General features: G+C 39.3%; 2 protein-coding genes across 5 annotated transcripts in view; one reads left to right on the top strand and one right to left on the bottom strand.

Annotated features, from left to right (window-relative positions):
* Positions 1 to 12,939, top strand: part of Fak (protein tyrosine kinase 2 Fak) — a 61,066-nt gene extending 48,127 nt beyond the window's left edge. Inside the window, exons 2-21 of one of the 2 annotated variants that reach the window (XM_089590867.1) lie at positions 4,624 to 4,757; positions 4,981 to 5,156; positions 5,235 to 5,366; positions 5,452 to 5,601; positions 5,680 to 5,868; positions 5,951 to 6,031; positions 6,108 to 6,330; positions 6,581 to 6,616; positions 6,703 to 6,837; positions 6,952 to 7,134; positions 7,371 to 7,778; positions 7,871 to 8,075; positions 8,156 to 8,235; positions 8,315 to 9,073; positions 9,161 to 9,852; positions 10,922 to 11,062; positions 11,135 to 11,287; positions 11,380 to 11,711; positions 11,811 to 12,111; positions 12,200 to 12,939. In XM_089590867.1, the coding sequence (XP_089446993.1) occupies positions 4,624 to 4,757; positions 4,981 to 5,156; positions 5,235 to 5,366; positions 5,452 to 5,601; positions 5,680 to 5,868; positions 5,951 to 6,031; positions 6,108 to 6,330; positions 6,581 to 6,616; positions 6,703 to 6,837; positions 6,952 to 7,134; positions 7,371 to 7,778; positions 7,871 to 8,075; positions 8,156 to 8,235; positions 8,315 to 9,073; positions 9,161 to 9,852; positions 10,922 to 11,062; positions 11,135 to 11,287; positions 11,380 to 11,711; positions 11,811 to 12,111; positions 12,200 to 12,499 (4,810 nt within the window). In that variant the 3' untranslated portion in view covers positions 12,500 to 12,939. Of the gene's footprint in view, positions 1 to 4,623; positions 4,758 to 4,980; positions 5,157 to 5,234; positions 5,367 to 5,451; positions 5,602 to 5,679; positions 5,869 to 5,950; positions 6,032 to 6,107; positions 6,331 to 6,580; positions 6,617 to 6,702; positions 6,838 to 6,951; positions 7,135 to 7,370; positions 7,779 to 7,870; positions 8,076 to 8,155; positions 8,236 to 8,314; positions 9,853 to 10,921; positions 11,063 to 11,134; positions 11,288 to 11,379; positions 11,712 to 11,810; positions 12,112 to 12,193 lie in introns of both variants that reach the window. The other variant, XM_089590869.1, reaches the window with a different exon arrangement.
* A 1,542-nt stretch (positions 12,940 to 14,481) lies between these two features.
* LOC106641951 (sister chromatid cohesion protein DCC1) lies at positions 14,482 to 17,140 on the bottom strand. 3 transcript variants are annotated; one of them, XM_089591300.1, is made up of 8 exons: positions 17,112 to 17,140; positions 16,372 to 16,502; positions 16,131 to 16,307; positions 15,839 to 16,040; positions 15,581 to 15,773; positions 15,300 to 15,513; positions 14,933 to 15,226; positions 14,482 to 14,859 (listed from the first exon to the last, which is right to left on the bottom strand). In XM_089591300.1, the coding sequence occupies exons 2-8, from the start codon at positions 16,446 to 16,448 to the stop codon at positions 14,754 to 14,756; spliced, it is 1,263 nt and encodes a 420-aa protein (XP_089447426.1). In that variant the 5' UTR covers positions 16,449 to 16,502; positions 17,112 to 17,140; the 3' UTR covers positions 14,482 to 14,753. The 3 variants fall into 3 exon arrangements, with proteins under 3 accessions (XP_089447426.1, XP_089447425.1, XP_014212032.2); XM_089591299.1 differs by lacking the exon at positions 17,112 to 17,140 and adding an exon at positions 16,985 to 17,015 and having other exon boundaries at positions 16,372 to 16,540; XM_014356546.2 differs by lacking the exon at positions 17,112 to 17,140 and having other exon boundaries at positions 16,372 to 16,656.
* Positions 17,141 to 17,533: the final 393 nt, after the last annotated feature.

The following is a 17,533-nucleotide window of genomic DNA, read 5'->3' as shown; positions in this document are numbered from 1 at the left end:
GCCCTTTTACCGATGAAATAATAATAAAAAAAAGCAATCGTTTTCAAGGAGTGTCATTATCCAGCGTATAATTATATACTCACAATGACAAAGACACAACGAAACGACGTCCTTATGTATAGTTTTCCCCAAAGGGTGACGAGGAGGAGTCCTGAGGTTGTTTTTTTTTTCCATCGAGCATATCCTCTATTATCCACATCCTGCACCAGTATCGTTTCTCTCTTTGGTTCGCGCGAGTGCGAGCACCACCGGAAAGAACAAGCGTGGTGGTGCCGGTGCGAAAAATAAAAAGCTCGCGCGCGTGCAGCGATGGTTAAGCGCATACTTACAACGATAGCATGTGTGTGTACGTAACGATCGAGTGGTATTCCATCCGCAGTACTTTGCATTCGAGATGCAATGCTCAAGCGGTTGGTGCATCGGCCCCAAGATGGTATACATATACCACGCATGTATGATACATATATATATACACCTGTGGTATAATGGAGCTGCATGAATGTAAATGCGCGCCGTCACAGGCGTCTTCGATGTCGTCGCTTAAGTAGTCGTTTGGCTTGTGCAAGCGTATGTGGTTTATTTTTATTGAGAAATTAGATGTGCGCGTTCGCATTGAATAGGTAGCGCTGATTTTCATTGTTCACTTTGTTTTTATACGTCTACGTGTATGTTGGTTGCAGAAACCTTTTTTTTTTTTTTTTTTTTTTTTTTTCATTCCACTATTAAAATTTCCTAGCGTCGACTTTTTTCGATGTTTCGATGATGTCTCATCTATAACATAGATAAGAAGTGATCGATGTGTGGACAAAGTGTGTTTTTCATGCCAGGGCTGATGTATTAATTTGTTAAGTGTCGCCAGCTGGTTTGCTGACAAATGTGCACGACAATGGATTCAATTCAGGCCGCGGCAAACGACAAAAGTTATTGAACCGATGCTAAAAATACTGCTTGGATCTTATGCTTATTGTGTCCAATGCATGTATGGAGTTTCATTTGTTTTAAGGGTCAAATAATGTGGTGTGGATGATATAAGTTTAATGAGGTACTCCATTCGTATCGATTTGGTTTGCACTCTAAGAAATATTGTATCATCAGTTGCGAGGGATGCGAAAATAATGATTTTTCGGTCGAAAAGCACGAGCATCCTCCGAAACAAATGACGGATAATCATGCGATTCCCCAACAATAGAAACGAGTCACAAAGTAAGATCGTTTGACATTTTTGTAAATCAGACGAACCCCACGATTCCCACGCTTGTAATCACTCTGTAGAAGCGAGCCTTCGGAACATTAATTACTCCCTTCCTTGCGAAAAATGGCAACCAATTAGCCTCCACGCCACGTGGAGTGATAAACTATACCACATTTGTATATAAATGGACAAACATTGGTCTCTTTATTTATAAGTACTATACGCGCAAGCGCACATAGCACTGCTCGCTCCGTGTATTAATTACGCAAATGCACGCGAGAGAGATATACGCACTGTTCGCAGACTTGAGTATAAAAGCAATTGTATTTAAACGCGCGCCGGCCTCTTGCCGGCAAACACGGCGCGCGGAGATCGATGCCCTTCACGCGCGTTAATTCAACGCCCACCTTATTAGTAGCACCTATATGTATACTCTACTCGTATTGAAACAACGCTACGTAACTCCATTATCTTGTACGCTAATGCGTGCCTGCGCCCAGAGAGAAGGATAAAGCGGGTGAACTGTATTTTCTTAAATATACCCCACATTGTCTAACGTAGAGTCCCATCTGTTTCCAGCTTTTTGCATAGGTATATTTAAAATTTCTTATTTTTTCAATCGAATAAACTCACGTCAATTACCTTAATTTGATGCGTAAAAAGTTTATTTGGTTGTAAATAGTTTCATGGATAAATCATATATACCAATTTCTTTTTTTTTTTTTTTTTTTTTTTTTTTACATTATTTACTGTGCGATCGTAGGTGAGCCAAAGGTCTACAATTTTTAATGAATAGTGATGAGTAATAACCGAAGAAATCCTCGTTATGACTCTGGTGTGTGTATATAAACATATAGCCAACTTTCACCTCCTCGGATTCCAAACATGCGTCGCGTACGCAGATATGATGTGAACAAGCTTCTGGTATTTGACTATGCAGTATAAATATTTTTTTTTTTTTTTACTATTTATATCTTACGGTAGCCATTAATTAAAGTTATTATTCGTTTAAATTGCCTCACATTTTACGTTTGATTTTTATCTTTACGGTTTATAGAGTTTTGTATACTTACTACATAAATTTAAGCACAAAGTGAGCTTCCGTACGTAATTTTATTAGCAAACTTGAGAGTTTACGCAAATATAAATTATGAAAGACATACCCATACGTGTTTTTGCGTAAATCACAAGAATTTTACTTTTTTGGGGGAATTTAATGTACTCTACCGTATACACTTTGACAAGTGGAAAAAAGTACAGGTGCCATTTACGTTTACTACTGGCATTTGTAAAACTTGTAGAGTTACATTCCTGTTTCATTAAAATCTACGTACGATACACATGGAAAAATCCAAGAAATACCTTTAAGTGATGTCATTTCTCAAATAAGTCGTATTATTATTTAACACGTGATTCACATAGGTACACGTGTACATTGGACCAATAAGGGAATGCATATACATGTTGATAAAATATATGAAAAAACACATTTAATTGATGCAAGTTGAGGAGCGAGGATCAAGAGAGCGAAAGAGAAATAATGCAGTCGCATGAGTCAGTTGTGTTATACAGGTTCGATAACCGAGAGCGAAGCATGTGTCCCCGATGTGTCATCGTTTGCTGGACATTTAAACTCGTCCGATCTCTGTTTTTCTTTTCTTTTTTTTTTTTTTTTTTATGCCCCTCTCAATTACACACTCGTATCGAACGGACCTTGTCGATTGATTAACATAATTCCAAAACTTTTTCTTCACATCCATAAATTTAATTGAGCAACACCACTGATGGGTATACACATATTTCACTGACATTAAACGGCGATGCTAATTTTGTAGTGATTATAAAATGTAATTAGGTCCACTATCATCCTTATTTATCTCTTGATTCGCTTCGGTAATCAATATACCAGCGGTGAACTTCATATTGTAATTGAACTCGAATCAACTTCAACGACGTTAATAAAATCCTTTATACTTACGTGCGCTACGAACAAAAGAGAGTCGTTGATCCGTTTACTCACAAAGAACCGACGGAACCTTTGTCGTGCAATGAGGAACGTAATCCATCACTTCAATGTCTTTCGACGCCGATACGGTAACATTGTACATATTTTTAAAAAATTTCAGCTTAAATATTGATTTTTTTCACGCGCGGATCATCACGTCTACGTGATATCCGCAAATCACATGGTCAAAATAAACCCAAGTCACCGAATCGCTTCATTTTTGTTTCCCCATCGAGCCAAGAAACGTAATTTTGTGTCGTCGAGAACGCTCCGAATATTTTTTTCAATCTTCAGTAGTTACGTACACAGCAATTTTTAGCGTCTTACTGCACTTGTCTGTTACTACTTACTCCAGTTTTTCGAGTAAGTAGTAACAGACAAATGCAGTAAGCCGCGTTTTTGCTATTATCGCTGTCTTCGTCCTCGCCGCGTATTTACTACGTGTTGTGTAATGACCCCCACAATTTGCGATTCCAGAAATACTAGGAAAAAAATAAATAAATAAAATCTCAGCTGTACGAGTACGTGTGTGTGATGGAAACAATTACAATTACACCGTATAACGTTGCTTAACCCTGATGTTGCTTCGTCGTCGTGAATTTTGCATTGTTCAGCAGCCAAAGTGCTCGAGCTTCGAGAGAAGGAGGTTTATAAGCCAAGCACCGAAGAACATACATGTATATATTATGTATATACGTAGGGAAGGCAAGGCGACTTTGATCGAACGGTCACGCTTACACATATTCTCACCTATACAGTCTAAAGAGATTTCGAGCGCGTGTCTTGTACGTTGCAATATTGCATACAAGTATATATACTGATAATATATTTCACGAGTATAGATCATCGCGCCCGACGTCACGCGCAAAGTTTCGTGCATATATATGCATACACCCACGTCCTTGGTCTTACATGTGGGTACATCGAGAGAAAAAACGCCAGTGTCACGATTACCGCCGAGTGAACGGTAGGAGCGAATTTTGGCTTCCTTCTTTTCCTCTCTCGAATGAATTTTTTTCTTTCGCGGAGCAAACGTGTGTGGGTTTTGTTCGAGGGCACTTTGGCACTTGTTTTACTTTTTCCGCCGTAATGGAGTGGAAGAGGAGGAGGAGGGAAAAAACTCGGTGGAATACAGCAAGTCCGACAGCTGCGACGCGGCGGTTCGCTTCCCCATCACTTTATCGAGAACCGTTGGACTGTTCGTTTTTTTTTGTTTTTTTTTGTACATTAAATTACATTGGTTTAAGTGAAATATAGCCTCATGGTTATTGGCACGTGATATTATCAAATTTCAATTTACTCGTACAAATACCTGATGATTATTCGTACAAATGTACAACATGATATGTTTATATGATGATAAAATAAGAAGAAAAAAAAAAAAAAAGCTCCTCGTTAATTCATTGTTTACGCGTTGATGTTACAGCCATGAGGGAATGAGCGCTGGGAGCGATGGCAGCGGCGGCGGCCTCGGTGGGGTACTGGGCGGTAGGAATACACCACCCCATGGCTCGCCCACCCCAATGGACAAAGCGACCCTCAAGGTCCATTTGCCGAACGGTCAGTACGAGTTTTTTTTTTTTTTTTTTTTTTTTTTTTCATTTTTCTTTGATAAAGGTGTCTGGAAATCTGACTAATTTGGCACATGGCAACGAAAAGGGGTGTTTTTTTGCACTCGATACTTTATTTTGTTGAATCTTTCGTTGCGTTAAAGATGAAACACTGATTTCAAAAAGTAATAATAAAGTAAAAACGAGCGATGGTTGCGTTACCGTATGAATAGGTGGTTTTAACGTGGTCAAGTTTGGCGATGCCATCGACGTCAAGGGTATCATATCATTGGTCACGAGCCGACTGGCGGCGGGGACGAGGCATTACAGGAATCTTTACGCCATGAGATTACACCACACGAGCTCGAGCGAGAGTTACTGGTTGCACCAGGACACGACGATGCACCAGGTAATATATACGGCAGAAAAGAACACTTAACGTGTTATTACGTCAATTATATATGGCGCTTTATTTCATAATTCCAAGGTGCAAGAAAAATACGAAAAGAAACACCCGCACAGCGAATGGAGGTACGAGTTGAGGGTGCGATATTTACCCCAGAATCTAAACGACCTTTACGAAAAGGACAAAGTCACGTTTTACTATTACTACGATCAGGTAAGGTTTTACACATCATATTGTACGTGTTTGAATTCAACGTTTGACAATCGAGAGGAAACTTTGTACGTGTGACACTCTGCAGGTGAGGAACGATTATCTGACGGCAAATCACTCGATGCTCGATCAAGACGTAGCCGTGCAACTGTGCTGCCTCGAAATTAGATATTTTTTCAAAGACATGCCCCAAATAGCTCTCGACAAAAAGAGCAATTTAGAATACTTGGAGAGAGAGGTGAGGGGTGTTTTTTTATTTATTTTTTTTATGAAAAAAAAGATAGTAACAATAAAAAAACAACTCGATGTGACACAGGTTGGTCTGCACAAATTTTTGCCTCGCTCGATATTAAACAGCATGAAGCCAAAAGCACTGCGAAAGCTCATACAACAGCATTTCAAAAAGGTGGCCGCTCTCTCGGAGCTCGAGTGTATGTACAAATTTTTCGAACTGCTCCGCTCGCACTACAGGTTCGACCAGGAGAGGTTCATATGCGCTTTGGGAGTGAGTATTGGTTTTCCGATTGTCCGGTCACTGGTGCTCTTGTTGTTGAAGCGTGGTTTTTATTTTGTTTTATTTTTTTCAGACTAGTTGGTCTATTCCCGTGGAACTAGTCATCGGCCCGGATCTCGGAATATCGTACATGGCTCATCGCGGTGGGACGGTGGTGAGTGTGGTTTCAATCTTTCAAAGATATTCGTAAGGGCAACAATTTATTTAAAAAAAAAACAAAATTCATCCAGCCGACGAGGATGGCGGAATTCACGCAAATCCAGTCGATTCAGACGCTCGTGTCGGACTGCAAGGAGCACGCGAAAGCTTGCATAAAACTCCGAGTGGCGGGCACGACCGAAACCCTCAGTATTACTTGCTCGAGTCTCGATCAGGCTGAAAGTCTCGCAGATTTAATCGACGGATACTGCAGACTGGCGACTGACAGCAATACTTCCTTGTGGAATAGAAAAGGTTATTATTTTATTGCACGAAAAAACTTGGAAAAAACAAGCTATTACTTTCTATGAGTCATAATTACGTTTAACGTCACTGAAGCGTATATTGCGTCGTCCTGGAAATAACCAATAATTTACTTGCTTTTTAGATTAAAAAAATTAACTTGACAATCTAAAATCCATACTAATTCTTCATACCTCCCAATAAAATCTCGAAAATCTTTATACGTCGTAACACCACTAAAACCAATTATTTACACTTCAAGCTGCTTCTTGGAAAAACTATCCCTGTCCTTGTAAAGGTTTGTAGTCCTTTTAGTTTGATTTTTGTAACATTTATATTTACCGATTTATACTTCTTTTTCTTACAATTCGTTATATTTTTCAGATGCTCATCAACCAAAAAATAAGCACGAAAACACAGAAAGTCTAGAAAATAATGGCGCTGGAAAGACTGGAACTATGTTGTCTGAAGATTATGCGGAGATTGTCGATGAAGAGGGAGATTATTCAACTCCAGCTAGTAAGTTTTCATATTTTTGTATTATTTTTTTATTTATTTTTTTTTTTTGAATGAATCAAAATTATCAAACGATTGAATCGCAAAATAATTTGTGATTGTTTTATCAACTTTCAGCGCGTGATTACGAAATAGTCAGGAATCAAGTAGAACTAGGAGAAATCATTGGAGAAGGACAGTTTGGAAACGTCCACAAAGGCTCCTACAAGGCACGAGATGGCCAGATAATACCGGTTGCTGTAAAAACTTGCAAAGTCGACGCAGATCTTGCAACTTCTGAAAAATTTCTCGAAGAAGCATGTAAGTATTTTATCGTTTGCATTACAAAGTAACATTTTATTTTTAATATAACGTAGTTTTTTTTTAATATAACATTTTTATTTTTAACTCGTAGTCCCTTTACTCTTTCTCAGCCTAATAACTTATTAAAAAAATGGACATGCATAAATATCCAGCATTAAAATGTATTATTAATAAAAAAAAAACAAAGCTCTAAATGATAGCATTAAAACACATCATACCGAAATCATTGGCAGATATAATGCAGCAGTTCGAGCACCCGCACATAATCCGTCTGATCGGCGTGTGCTCGGAGGCCCCGATCTGGCTGGTCATGGAGCTCGCCAAATTGGGCGAGATGCGCGCCTACCTGCAATCCAACAAGCACAAGCTCGACCTCGCCGCCCTCATCCTCTACACGTTCCAACTAAGCACTGCCCTGTCCTACCTCGAGAGCAAAAAATTCGTGCATCGCGACATAGCCGCGCGCAACGTCCTTGTCTCGGCGAACAATTGCGTCAAGCTCGCGGACTTTGGCTTGAGCCGATGGGTCGAGGACCAAAACTACTATACGGCCAGCAAGTGTAAGCTGCCCATCAAATGGATGGCGCCCGAGAGCATCAACTTCCGCAGGTTTACCACTTCGTCGGACGTGTGGATGTTTGGTACGCCTTTTTTTTTTTTTTATTTTTCTTCAGCCCAAGTTGCAATGAACAAAGTAATGATCAACGACGTTGCTTTTGTTTTACGAATAAAGGTGTTTGCATGTGGGAAATATTGATGTACGGCGTGAAACCTTTCCAAGGGGTGAAAAACAACGAGGTCATCGGTAAATTGGAAAACGGAGAGAGATTGGCTCTGCCGAGCAACTGCCCACCTCGGCTTTACTCGCTGATGTCGCAGTGCTGGAGCTACGAGCCGAGCAAGAGGCCAACTTTCAAGGATATTCGAGAAAATTTACAGTGAGTGTCCTAGACATTGTTGGGCTACTGGGTCATTTATATTTCCAGTCTATCTATAATACATTTCGTTTATTCTCCAGTGAAATTCTCATCGAAGAAAGGCACCAGCAGCAGGAGAACGTACGCCGAGAGACTCGCAGAGTTCAAGCCATGTCGTGGGGTGAGAGTACTTTTATTTGTTTTATCGAAAATAAATACTTAATTCGGGATGATTGGCAAAAAAATTCTCAAAATCGCAGTCGGAGGAGACGACGTGCAACCAGCTTCAAAGCCCCCTGTGAGCCGTCAGGGCTCCAACACGACGCCTGACCAGTCCGAACTGACGGCTCCGGTCTCCACCTACATCGTCGCCCAGAATCCAGAGGTGCTCGCCCAATTGATGAAGGAGAGCCAGGCACGAGGGGTATGTCCCTCGGTATACACGACCCCCGCGACCCCCTTCAACTCCCTGGCTGTACAGTTCCAAGACGAGGACAAGACCTTGACCACCGCTGTAGTCGCGGACCTCCCCTTTGCCGACCCCATTGAGAGCCTACAGTCCAGTGCTTCTTCCTCCAACAACTCTAATCAACAGGCTTCCGAGTCCAACTCTCAGTCTGAGTCGAACCTTGACTCGATCGAGTCGTCCGACACCATATCCTCCTTCCTGTCGAACCTAAGCGTGTCCGAGTCCATGCAGTCCCCAAATGTAACTCGCAAACAATCCCAGCAGAGCTTGTACTCATCTAGCGCGAAAATCGCGGATCTCTACTCACCGGTGCAAAAGTTTTCCTCCGCGGCAGCGTCGTCCTGCGCCTCGTCAGCCGCGGGTGTCGAGATCTATGGTCCTGTGGCTGGCTTCAGCCAAAGCTCAGTCATAGTCGGCAACCTAAGCCAGAGCCCCAGTCTTGTCGGCAACTTTGCCGAGGCCTGTGCCCCCGAACTGCTACTCCAGAACTACGGGCCACCGAGCATACCGCCCACCGACTCAGTAGCCCAGTCTTCCTCCTCGAGCTCGTTTCCCCAGAATGGCGCTTCCTCCTTTATCGGCCCAAACCAAAACTCTGTCGGTGCCAATCAGTCATCCGGCTATCCATCGGTCATGACGTCCTCCATTACCAGTGCCGAAAACATATACGGTCCCGTGCTCAAGTTCCGCGCTCAGACGGCCGCTACGATGGCCGAGCCGGTGCTCAGCGCCCCGGCGGCCGGTGTCGCTTCTTACATGCAAGCCATGCGTGCCCCCAATGTCATAGCTCCAGGCTACTGTGCTCCCGTCATAAGCAGCAACAACAACAACAACAGCAGCCAGGCTCAGGTGATCTACGCCCAAAACTACCAGCATCAGCACCAACAGATATACTCGAACGTGTCGTCGTCGCCGAGCAATTATTCGCACTACTCGCAAAACTATCAGCGCAGCTCCTCGGCGATGTCGTCATCGCCGGCAGCGCCGATCTACACGGTCCACGCGACGCCCACCTCGGTGGTGCAGGCCCAGAAACTCCAACAGGCCCAGCAGCAGTGCACGAGCTATCACCATCCGGCTGTACAGACGCACTACGCGGCCCAGACCAGGCAGGTCGCGATGCCCCAGGTGGGCAAGGTATACACGGCCAACGCCGTACCCGTTAATGCAACGATTGTCCCTGGGGGTGCGGGTGCTGGAAGATTGTGTGACGGGAATTTGGTGGAGGATACCGCCGCCGCCGCTGCGAGCACTGGTCTAATTGGGCCGAGCAGCGGGGATGTGCCTGTCGGTGGCGACGAGATTATGATGATTATGCTGCACGAGCAGGTTTGCCTCGAATCCCGAGAATGCGAACTCTGCGCTGATCGTCTTCTCTATTATACACATGTGCTGTTGTTATTGCGCTGTGGTGTTGTAGCCTTTTTTTTTTTTTATATATTTATCGTTTGGAAGATCCTTTGATCATGCATCTACCGATTGTTGTAATAGTCGGATGGTTATTTTTTTTTTTTTGTGGTAGCACTAGCTGTTTGATGGAATTTTTTTCCCCCCGCCTCTTTGTTCGCGAGGTATTTTGTGCTGTGGTTTCTTTTGGGGATATAGCCTTGCGCCCTGTGTTTGTCTAAAATCGGTGAATTGAGTCTTTGATTCAGATGAGAAGATGATCAGTGACGATTTACTCGTTTTAGATAAATATGGAAGAAACAGTCGCACTTGGTTGTCTGTTCATTATTAACTTATATTTTTTTCAATACAAACACTTCACTGTGCAGCTGGATATCGTAGATTTGATTGTTGTTGTTTTTTTTTTTTATTGCAATTATAGTTGGAGCACCGTTATTTTGTTTTCAAGTTTGAAATTTTACCATGCCTTTGCTTGTGTGACTTTTTTGGAAATTTTAGTTATTTTTCATGAATTTGTTATCGAGATTTTTAAATTTTACCTCCACCATTGTACAAAGGTGTATGATTTTTCTTTTTTGTTTTGGATATACGATTGATTATCAAAGCGTTGGACACGCATCATAGCGCATGAAGTTTTTTTATACTAGTGGATCATAGATGCACCGTATTAGGATTATCTGTATTTTATTTTTAGTAACACGTCATATTTTCGTGTTTATACACTTGCATGCACCAATGTTTGATTAATAAACTTAGTTAGGACATGATCTTACAAAACGTGTACGCAATTATCACACCAACGTTTGTACATACACAAAAACACAATCGTAAGATAATTTATGTACCTTGTTTGATTTTACTTCGAAATATATATATATTTTTTTTACTAGCGATAGAATTTTTGCACACGCTATATAAACACTTAATCGATATACCGTATAAGGATTCACATATATCGATTGTTTCAAATGTACATTATTTCCATTAACAGAGAAACGCACAGTCCCAGATGTTTGAGACCACTGCCGATTTCAATCCTCGAGTCGAAGACGTGAAGCAGTTTTTGGAAAAACGTTTGCTCGAACAGCAGCGTCAGTCGGAAGAGGACAGCCGGTGGCTAGCCAGAGAAGAGGTGAGTGTTTGCGCGTGTGTTATTAAATAAGTATTTGATTTACAAAGCGTGATTGATACGCTCATTTTGCAGAAACGCCTGTCGATAGCAACGAGCGGCGACGAGAGCGCGAGTCCGCCGATCCCGCGATCGATCACACAATCGCCGAACCACGAGACTCACACCACGACGAGCACGGGGTCGCTGGGGTCCGATAAGGGCTCCGACAAAATCATCGTAGTCAAGGTAAACTCCTCGGCTTGTGTACTATTGTAAATCATACATTTATTTGGCAATCACCCGCATTGAATAGCTCGTTTGCTCAATAATGCCGACAGAAAATGGAGCCGACGCCCACTGCCGATCTCGATCGAACGAACGACAAGGTGTACGACTGCACGACCAGCGTAGTACGTGCCGTGATGGCACTGTCCCAGGGCGTTCAGCAAAGCAGGGCCGACCAGTACCTCGATCTGGTGCGCCGCGTGGGTATCGAGCTACGCGAGCTCCTCTCGTCGGTCGACGCGCTCGTGGAAATACTGCCCGCCAATGCTCACCGGGAGGTAGAGATGGCGCACAAGGTGCTCAGCAAGGACATGGCTGAGCTCGTTACCGCGATGAAGCTTGCCCAGAACTACAGTGCCACGACTCTCGACGCCGAGTATCGCAAGTAAGAATGCAACTTTTATTTATTTATTTATTTATTTATTTATTGTGTCTCCAAAAAATCGGTATGGGTACCCAAAATCTTCCTTTGTTCTACTTCCAGGGGTATGCTATCTGCCGCTCATATCCTGGCGATGGACGCGAAAAATTTGCTCGACGTGATAGATTCGATTAGGATCCGCTTCCCTTACGTAGATAGCCAAATATGCCAGAGGCACAACGAAATGACAAACTCGAGGGGCTTGGCACAGGAGTACCGCATGCGCTCGAGCCAGTCCGGCGAGCAGCTCAGGCGAAGTCATTCCAGCGAACGGCAGAGCAATCCTGGTTTCCGGCAGAGCCAGAGCGGCGACCTCCTGCACCGAATGGGCCAATCCGTTGATCGTGGATCACAGGTGAGTGTAGTGTGTAATTATCTCCTCCCCCTGCTTCTTACTTGTATGTATATTCGAAGCGAGAATGTACGTATTTTCTGTTTGTTATTAGGGACAGCTTGACGGTAACGGGATGTCGAGCCTGGAGCGGCGGCACCACATGGTTAACAGTCTCGAGCGCAATTCGACGACCAGACGACAAATGGTGACCAACAGCCTCGAGCGGAAGCGACCCTCGCTCTCGAGTAGCCCCTGTGGAAACTTGATGAATTTGCCACCAGTGCCGGTTACCTGCAGTATTGTCCAGACGAAGGCACCGATCATCCATCAACACCAGTCTTCTCTATCCACGGACATCACTCAGAGCTCGATGTTCAACAACAAAATTGGCAAAGAGCTCCAGTCGAACGACAGCTAACGATGAGGTGTTTACTTGCGTTAGATTTTTTTTTGTTTCTTTATCAATTGAGGGCGATTGTCAAAATTATTTGTTGGCCTCTTTTTTTGTTGTTGTTGTTCTTGTTATGTTCTGTTGATTTGTAGTTTTACGCCGGAAACAATCGATATCACTTTAATGTCCGTTCAATGTTAAAATAGTGCAACAGGACAACATTAAAGAAATATTGTACATATAATATAATTAGGACTCGAGCGAAAAGTTACCCATCGCACCTTTCTTCCTTGCTATAGAAGCAAATGTGTATTTGCTCTTTAATCAATTTATAAACTTTCTCTTTGCTACGAAAGTGGCAAGTGTGTTTTTTCTTTAATAAAAAAAAATAATAATAATGTAGCAAGTATATACTTATATATACATATGTACGATGTATATATAAAACAGTATTCACTAGCTATTATAGGAATTTAGGAATATCATGTCGATAAATATAGTTTAAGTCACGGATATATATATATACTATTAATATCGACCGTAAGACTCCAAAGCTTTAGATTTACCATTACGATATTTGTTACGTAAATTACAAATATACATATGATGACGGTAACGTGAGACGACAATTTATGAAGTTAAAGAGCGTTATTTGTATGTTTTTTTTTAATTTAAAAACATTCTTCATTTTCTCTTGATTTTGGTATTAACAAAATTTCATTATCATTTTCTTTACTAGATTTTTATACATTTGCTTGACGATATTAATATTGCATTATAGATGTAAATTGTTCATTTGTATCGTAAATAATTTATTACCGCACGCCAACTGGTATACATTCATATAGTCTTGATGACACATACTCCATCATTTGGTTATCGGCAAGTTTACGTATAGAATCGACAATGATATATATATAGTTACGCAGCAAATATACTGTTTTTAAAAAACGATAGGTTTCTAGATGCGATAGTCCAATGTCTTTACTTTACGGGTATGATCGTAAATAAATGATAAATGACATTGAAAAACAATTAAATGCTGTGTAAAGATATAAGTATAATCATACATACTGAATGTTCTTTCTACTTTGACTAAAAGTTAAAAAATTTATACTGGCTTGTGACGTTTATACGGAATGTTTTTTACAAACTATGAAGTGGATGTTTTTAAAAAATAAATTAATACACTCATGTGTATTTGGTGGATATTCAATATTTCATCAGTTCCTATCGAGTCGCGCACATTTTCATATGCACATAAAAGCAGCATACATTCTTTACGAGTTTCCCCCAATCGACCCCTACCATTTTGAGAAAGTAATAGTATTATTATCTACGTGTAATTCACACGCAATTATCGAGACGCTTTTTGTTACACTGGCTAATTATAAGAAAAACAATATTTTTGCCGATATCGAGAGAGACATGAGAATAATTTACGTGGATAAAAAAATGATGAACTACATAATGCTTGAATATACTAAAAAGTTATAGTTACTTATGCATTGCAGTAAACTATGAAATTTCGAAAGAAATAAGTCGGTAAAGTACAATGTGCTGCTAACTATTCAAGACGCTAGCGTTGATATCGTAATATGCAATTGTAGATTTCGTATGATTTATGTCTTGCAGGAAACAATATATGTCATTTATAAAATTTAAATAGTTTATTGCTATCAATTACCTTTTTTTTATTTTTGTTACAAACTTAAACGTCACCTTATTTAAAGATATGTGTAAATTTGTGTAAATGTAATGATGTATTATTATGACATTTATTATGATTATATATCGGTAAATAAATTAAAATCATGATTTTAAGTACATCGACCCGTTATTAACATCCATTCCAAGAAATTTCTATATTATAATTTTTTAAATTTTACAGACTCAATTTGCCAAAGCTTAAAGAGAATGACTACCTATACAACTTTTACATTCTGCAAATAATTCTCAATCATTTTTAAGTAAATAATATTGTCTTCTTGCAAAGTTTGAAATATCTAGTTAAATAATTTTTATTTTTGCTTACTTATTATGTTCAAAATGTATATAAATTCTTTATAAAATAGGAGATTTTGGTTGCTTAAAATTATAATTATTTTTACCATGCAAGGGGTTTTAGCCTTCTTTGCATCGATTAACATGTATGACACAATGTATATCAAACCTCGAATCTAGAGCCACTGGATGACACGTTTATTTTGCTACCATTCATGTCACACGGACGGATTTTCATTATTGATAAAAACAATATCCAGAATGCTAATATTTTCTTTTATTTTCCGTGTTTAGCACTGTAATATTTAACACCCATGGATGTAGACGACCTCGTATACTTCGTTAAAATGGCATCGACGTTTTGATTTTTCGTTTCGAATTTCCTATAGAAAAATAAATGAAAAGTAAATATAAAAGTAATTTTTCTGAAAATACAACTGTGTTTTATGAACTAACGATAAATAAGGAGCAATTTCCGGAAACGTCCATTTTTCTTTGACGTTGAATAACTTGTCTAATCTTTTATTAAGATCATCAGGCAAAGACGACTCAGGATAAAAAACCACTTCTTTTCTCATGGCTTGTTTATTATACCTCACTATTGCCACGCCATACAAGTATTCTTCTTTTGGCTCAAGATTTTCAGGAACTCCTATCTTCCAAGCTTTCATAAAATCATCATACTTGTTCACACGAGAAGCGGAAAGTAACACATGAGCCAAGAGCTTACATGACTTTGCTTCGTTATAGCTGTACCAAATATCGTGTTAAGTCTACTTTACGCTTAATAAAAATTATGAGACTTTAAAGAGTCATTACATACCGATACAATTGGGTTCCGTCTTCTTTTGTTTTAGTTGGCTCTGCGTAGTTTTTAAAAAGAACTTCAAAAACCGGCTTAGGGATCATTTCGTCCAAAGATTCGTAGGAAGCGTCTTTGTCTACTTCATCTGGTTCCCAAGAATTTTCTTCTATTAAATCTAGCATAAATCCTAAAGCTCTGGCTTCAAATTCAAAAGATATCAAACGGTAATAACCTGTGAAATCATAAAAAAAGCAATTGAAAAATTTTTATTTATAACATTTTACCATAGGAATAGTTACCATCCAACTCAGCTATTAAATAATCTGCAAGTGATTCTTTTATTTCTTCATCACTGGCTTGTATTTCATTTCGCAGTTTTTGCCAGTCATAAAAACACGATGGATCTAACAACTTTTCATATTCTAATCCTTTGAATGACGACGGTTCCAAAATGATTTGCAATTTATTCAATTTTGGGCTGCATTGTTTTAACTGAACATAAGATGAAATTAATAGTCCATTAATGTTGTAATATCATTTGATTATCAAGCACATACCTCTAAGTACTTCTGATAAGAAAGAGTGATTTCTTTTTTTTCAACAATTTTTGTTTCCGCACCTTCTATGTTTACTTGATCCAAGCATTTTAGACCAGGCACTACTAAACACGTGTTTGATGTTTCAGCTTCTTTGACTTCATATGTTCTGTTATTAGTACAAAAAACTGCTGGCTCATTTTCCTCTCCTCTAAACGATAAACTAAACGTAATAACATTAATTTAAAAAATCTTTCAGAAAAAAAATTTCATTCAACATTTAATTTAATAATTTAATGAACGAAATACAAACCTTTCTCCATTTTTTATTGCCTTTAAAACGTTATTGTCAACTTCCATTACCAAATAATCACTATTTTGCGAGTCCAAGGGTATAGAAGAATACAAGGTTTGAATTATCGTAGCTATTTCAGAACTAGGAATATTTGCCAACATAAGTATCTTCTCCAATTCTTCAGGTGTTCTCATACTGCAAAAGTAATCTCCAACTATGTATCGATCTAAACAAATAATTGTTTTTTTTAATAACTTACACTGAGTCCAACTCTTCATCTGCCTCATCTTCTAGTACAAGCTCCTCCAGCAAATTTTCCTTATTTTCTGACTCCATAATGTAGCCAACTCTATTTTGCACGATTTTAGATTTTTATGCAAATTCTTACGTCTTCAAAGAAGATGAATCAATAATAAAACGTAAAGATCCTTGTGGTTCCAATAAACAGTAAACTTATATAATATGTCCATAGCAAAATTTGTGTCACAGAAATCTTGAATAACGATCAAATATATACGTAAATTAAATACTCTAAAAGAAAAAACTGAAAAAAAGGTCTAAGTGTGGAAGGAGCACAGTCACACGAAGAGTCTCCTAAGAATGGAGCATTGGATCTCACTAAATAAAAAATACATTTATTACAGAGAAGTAAATTGTAAGTATTATAAATAAACAAAGAACAAAACCTTATTTGATTAGGTGAGATCCAATGCTCCATTTTTAGGAAACTCTTCGCGTGACAGTAATTCTTTATTAGGCCTTTTTTTCAGTTGTCTCTTTTAGACTAATTAATTTACGTATAATATGTTTGATCGTTATTCAAGATTTCTGTAAAACAAATTTTGCTTTGGACATATGTTATATAAGTTTACTATTTATTGGAACTATAAAGTTAAAGGGCTGTGCTTCAATGAGTTAATGGTAAAAGGTCTAAAGTATTGTGATTTTGTAAGAATCGTTGATTTTATAAGCCATATGAGATAAGCAGAATATTTATACTTTAATGGGTCGATTTTCAAGTAAAATATATATTGTAAACTTGCCGCAAATAGCATAGAAAATTTTATCTTTTTATCTTCTACCTACCGCAGTAGTTGCGGCTGGTTTATACTAAATTACATGGCTCTACTGTAAGTTGTAATAATTATATGGATCAGCGCCATCTAGCGTTGCGGTTTTCTGAACTAAAAAGTGGCCCTAAACTTTTGACCCGCAGCATTAGCGCTTAGAGCCATTTAGCCAATTATAAACCAGCCGCAACTCATCTGGTAGTTATAAAATAAAAAAATAACGATATATGTGTTTTTGGCGGCAGGTTAACAATTTATCTTATACTCGTAAATTTGTCTTCCAAAGTATAAACACATAGGAGGTCAATTTTTTGGTAAAAATAAATTGTTAACCTGCCGCCAAAAACACAT

This window comes from Copidosoma floridanum, unplaced genomic scaffold, assembly GCF_036245765.1.
Source record: "Copidosoma floridanum isolate Cflo_tuat_1 unplaced genomic scaffold, Cflo_Japanese_pri ptg000013l, whole genome shotgun sequence".
Classification (NCBI taxonomy): Eukaryota; Metazoa; Arthropoda; class Insecta; order Hymenoptera; family Encyrtidae; genus Copidosoma; species Copidosoma floridanum.
The sequence above is the reverse complement of the archived record's forward strand: the minus strand, read 5'-3'. Positions and strand labels throughout refer to the sequence as shown.

What these genes read in the sequence shown, in the direction of transcription:
- LOC106641951 (XM_089591300.1), bottom strand. Translation starts at nt 16,448, where the DNA reads ATGGAGTCAGAAAATAAGGAAAATTTGCTGGAGGAGCTTGTACTAGAA. An exon ending in GATGAAGAGTTGGACTCAGT is followed by an intron (nt 16,308 to 16,371) that starts GTAAGTTATTAA and finishes TTACTTTTGCAG; the next exon opens with TATGAGAACACCTGAAGAAT. An exon ending in GAAATTGCTCCTTATTTATC is followed by an intron (nt 14,860 to 14,932) that starts GTTAGTTCATAA and finishes ATTTTTCTATAG; the next exon opens with GAAATTCGAAACGAAAAATC.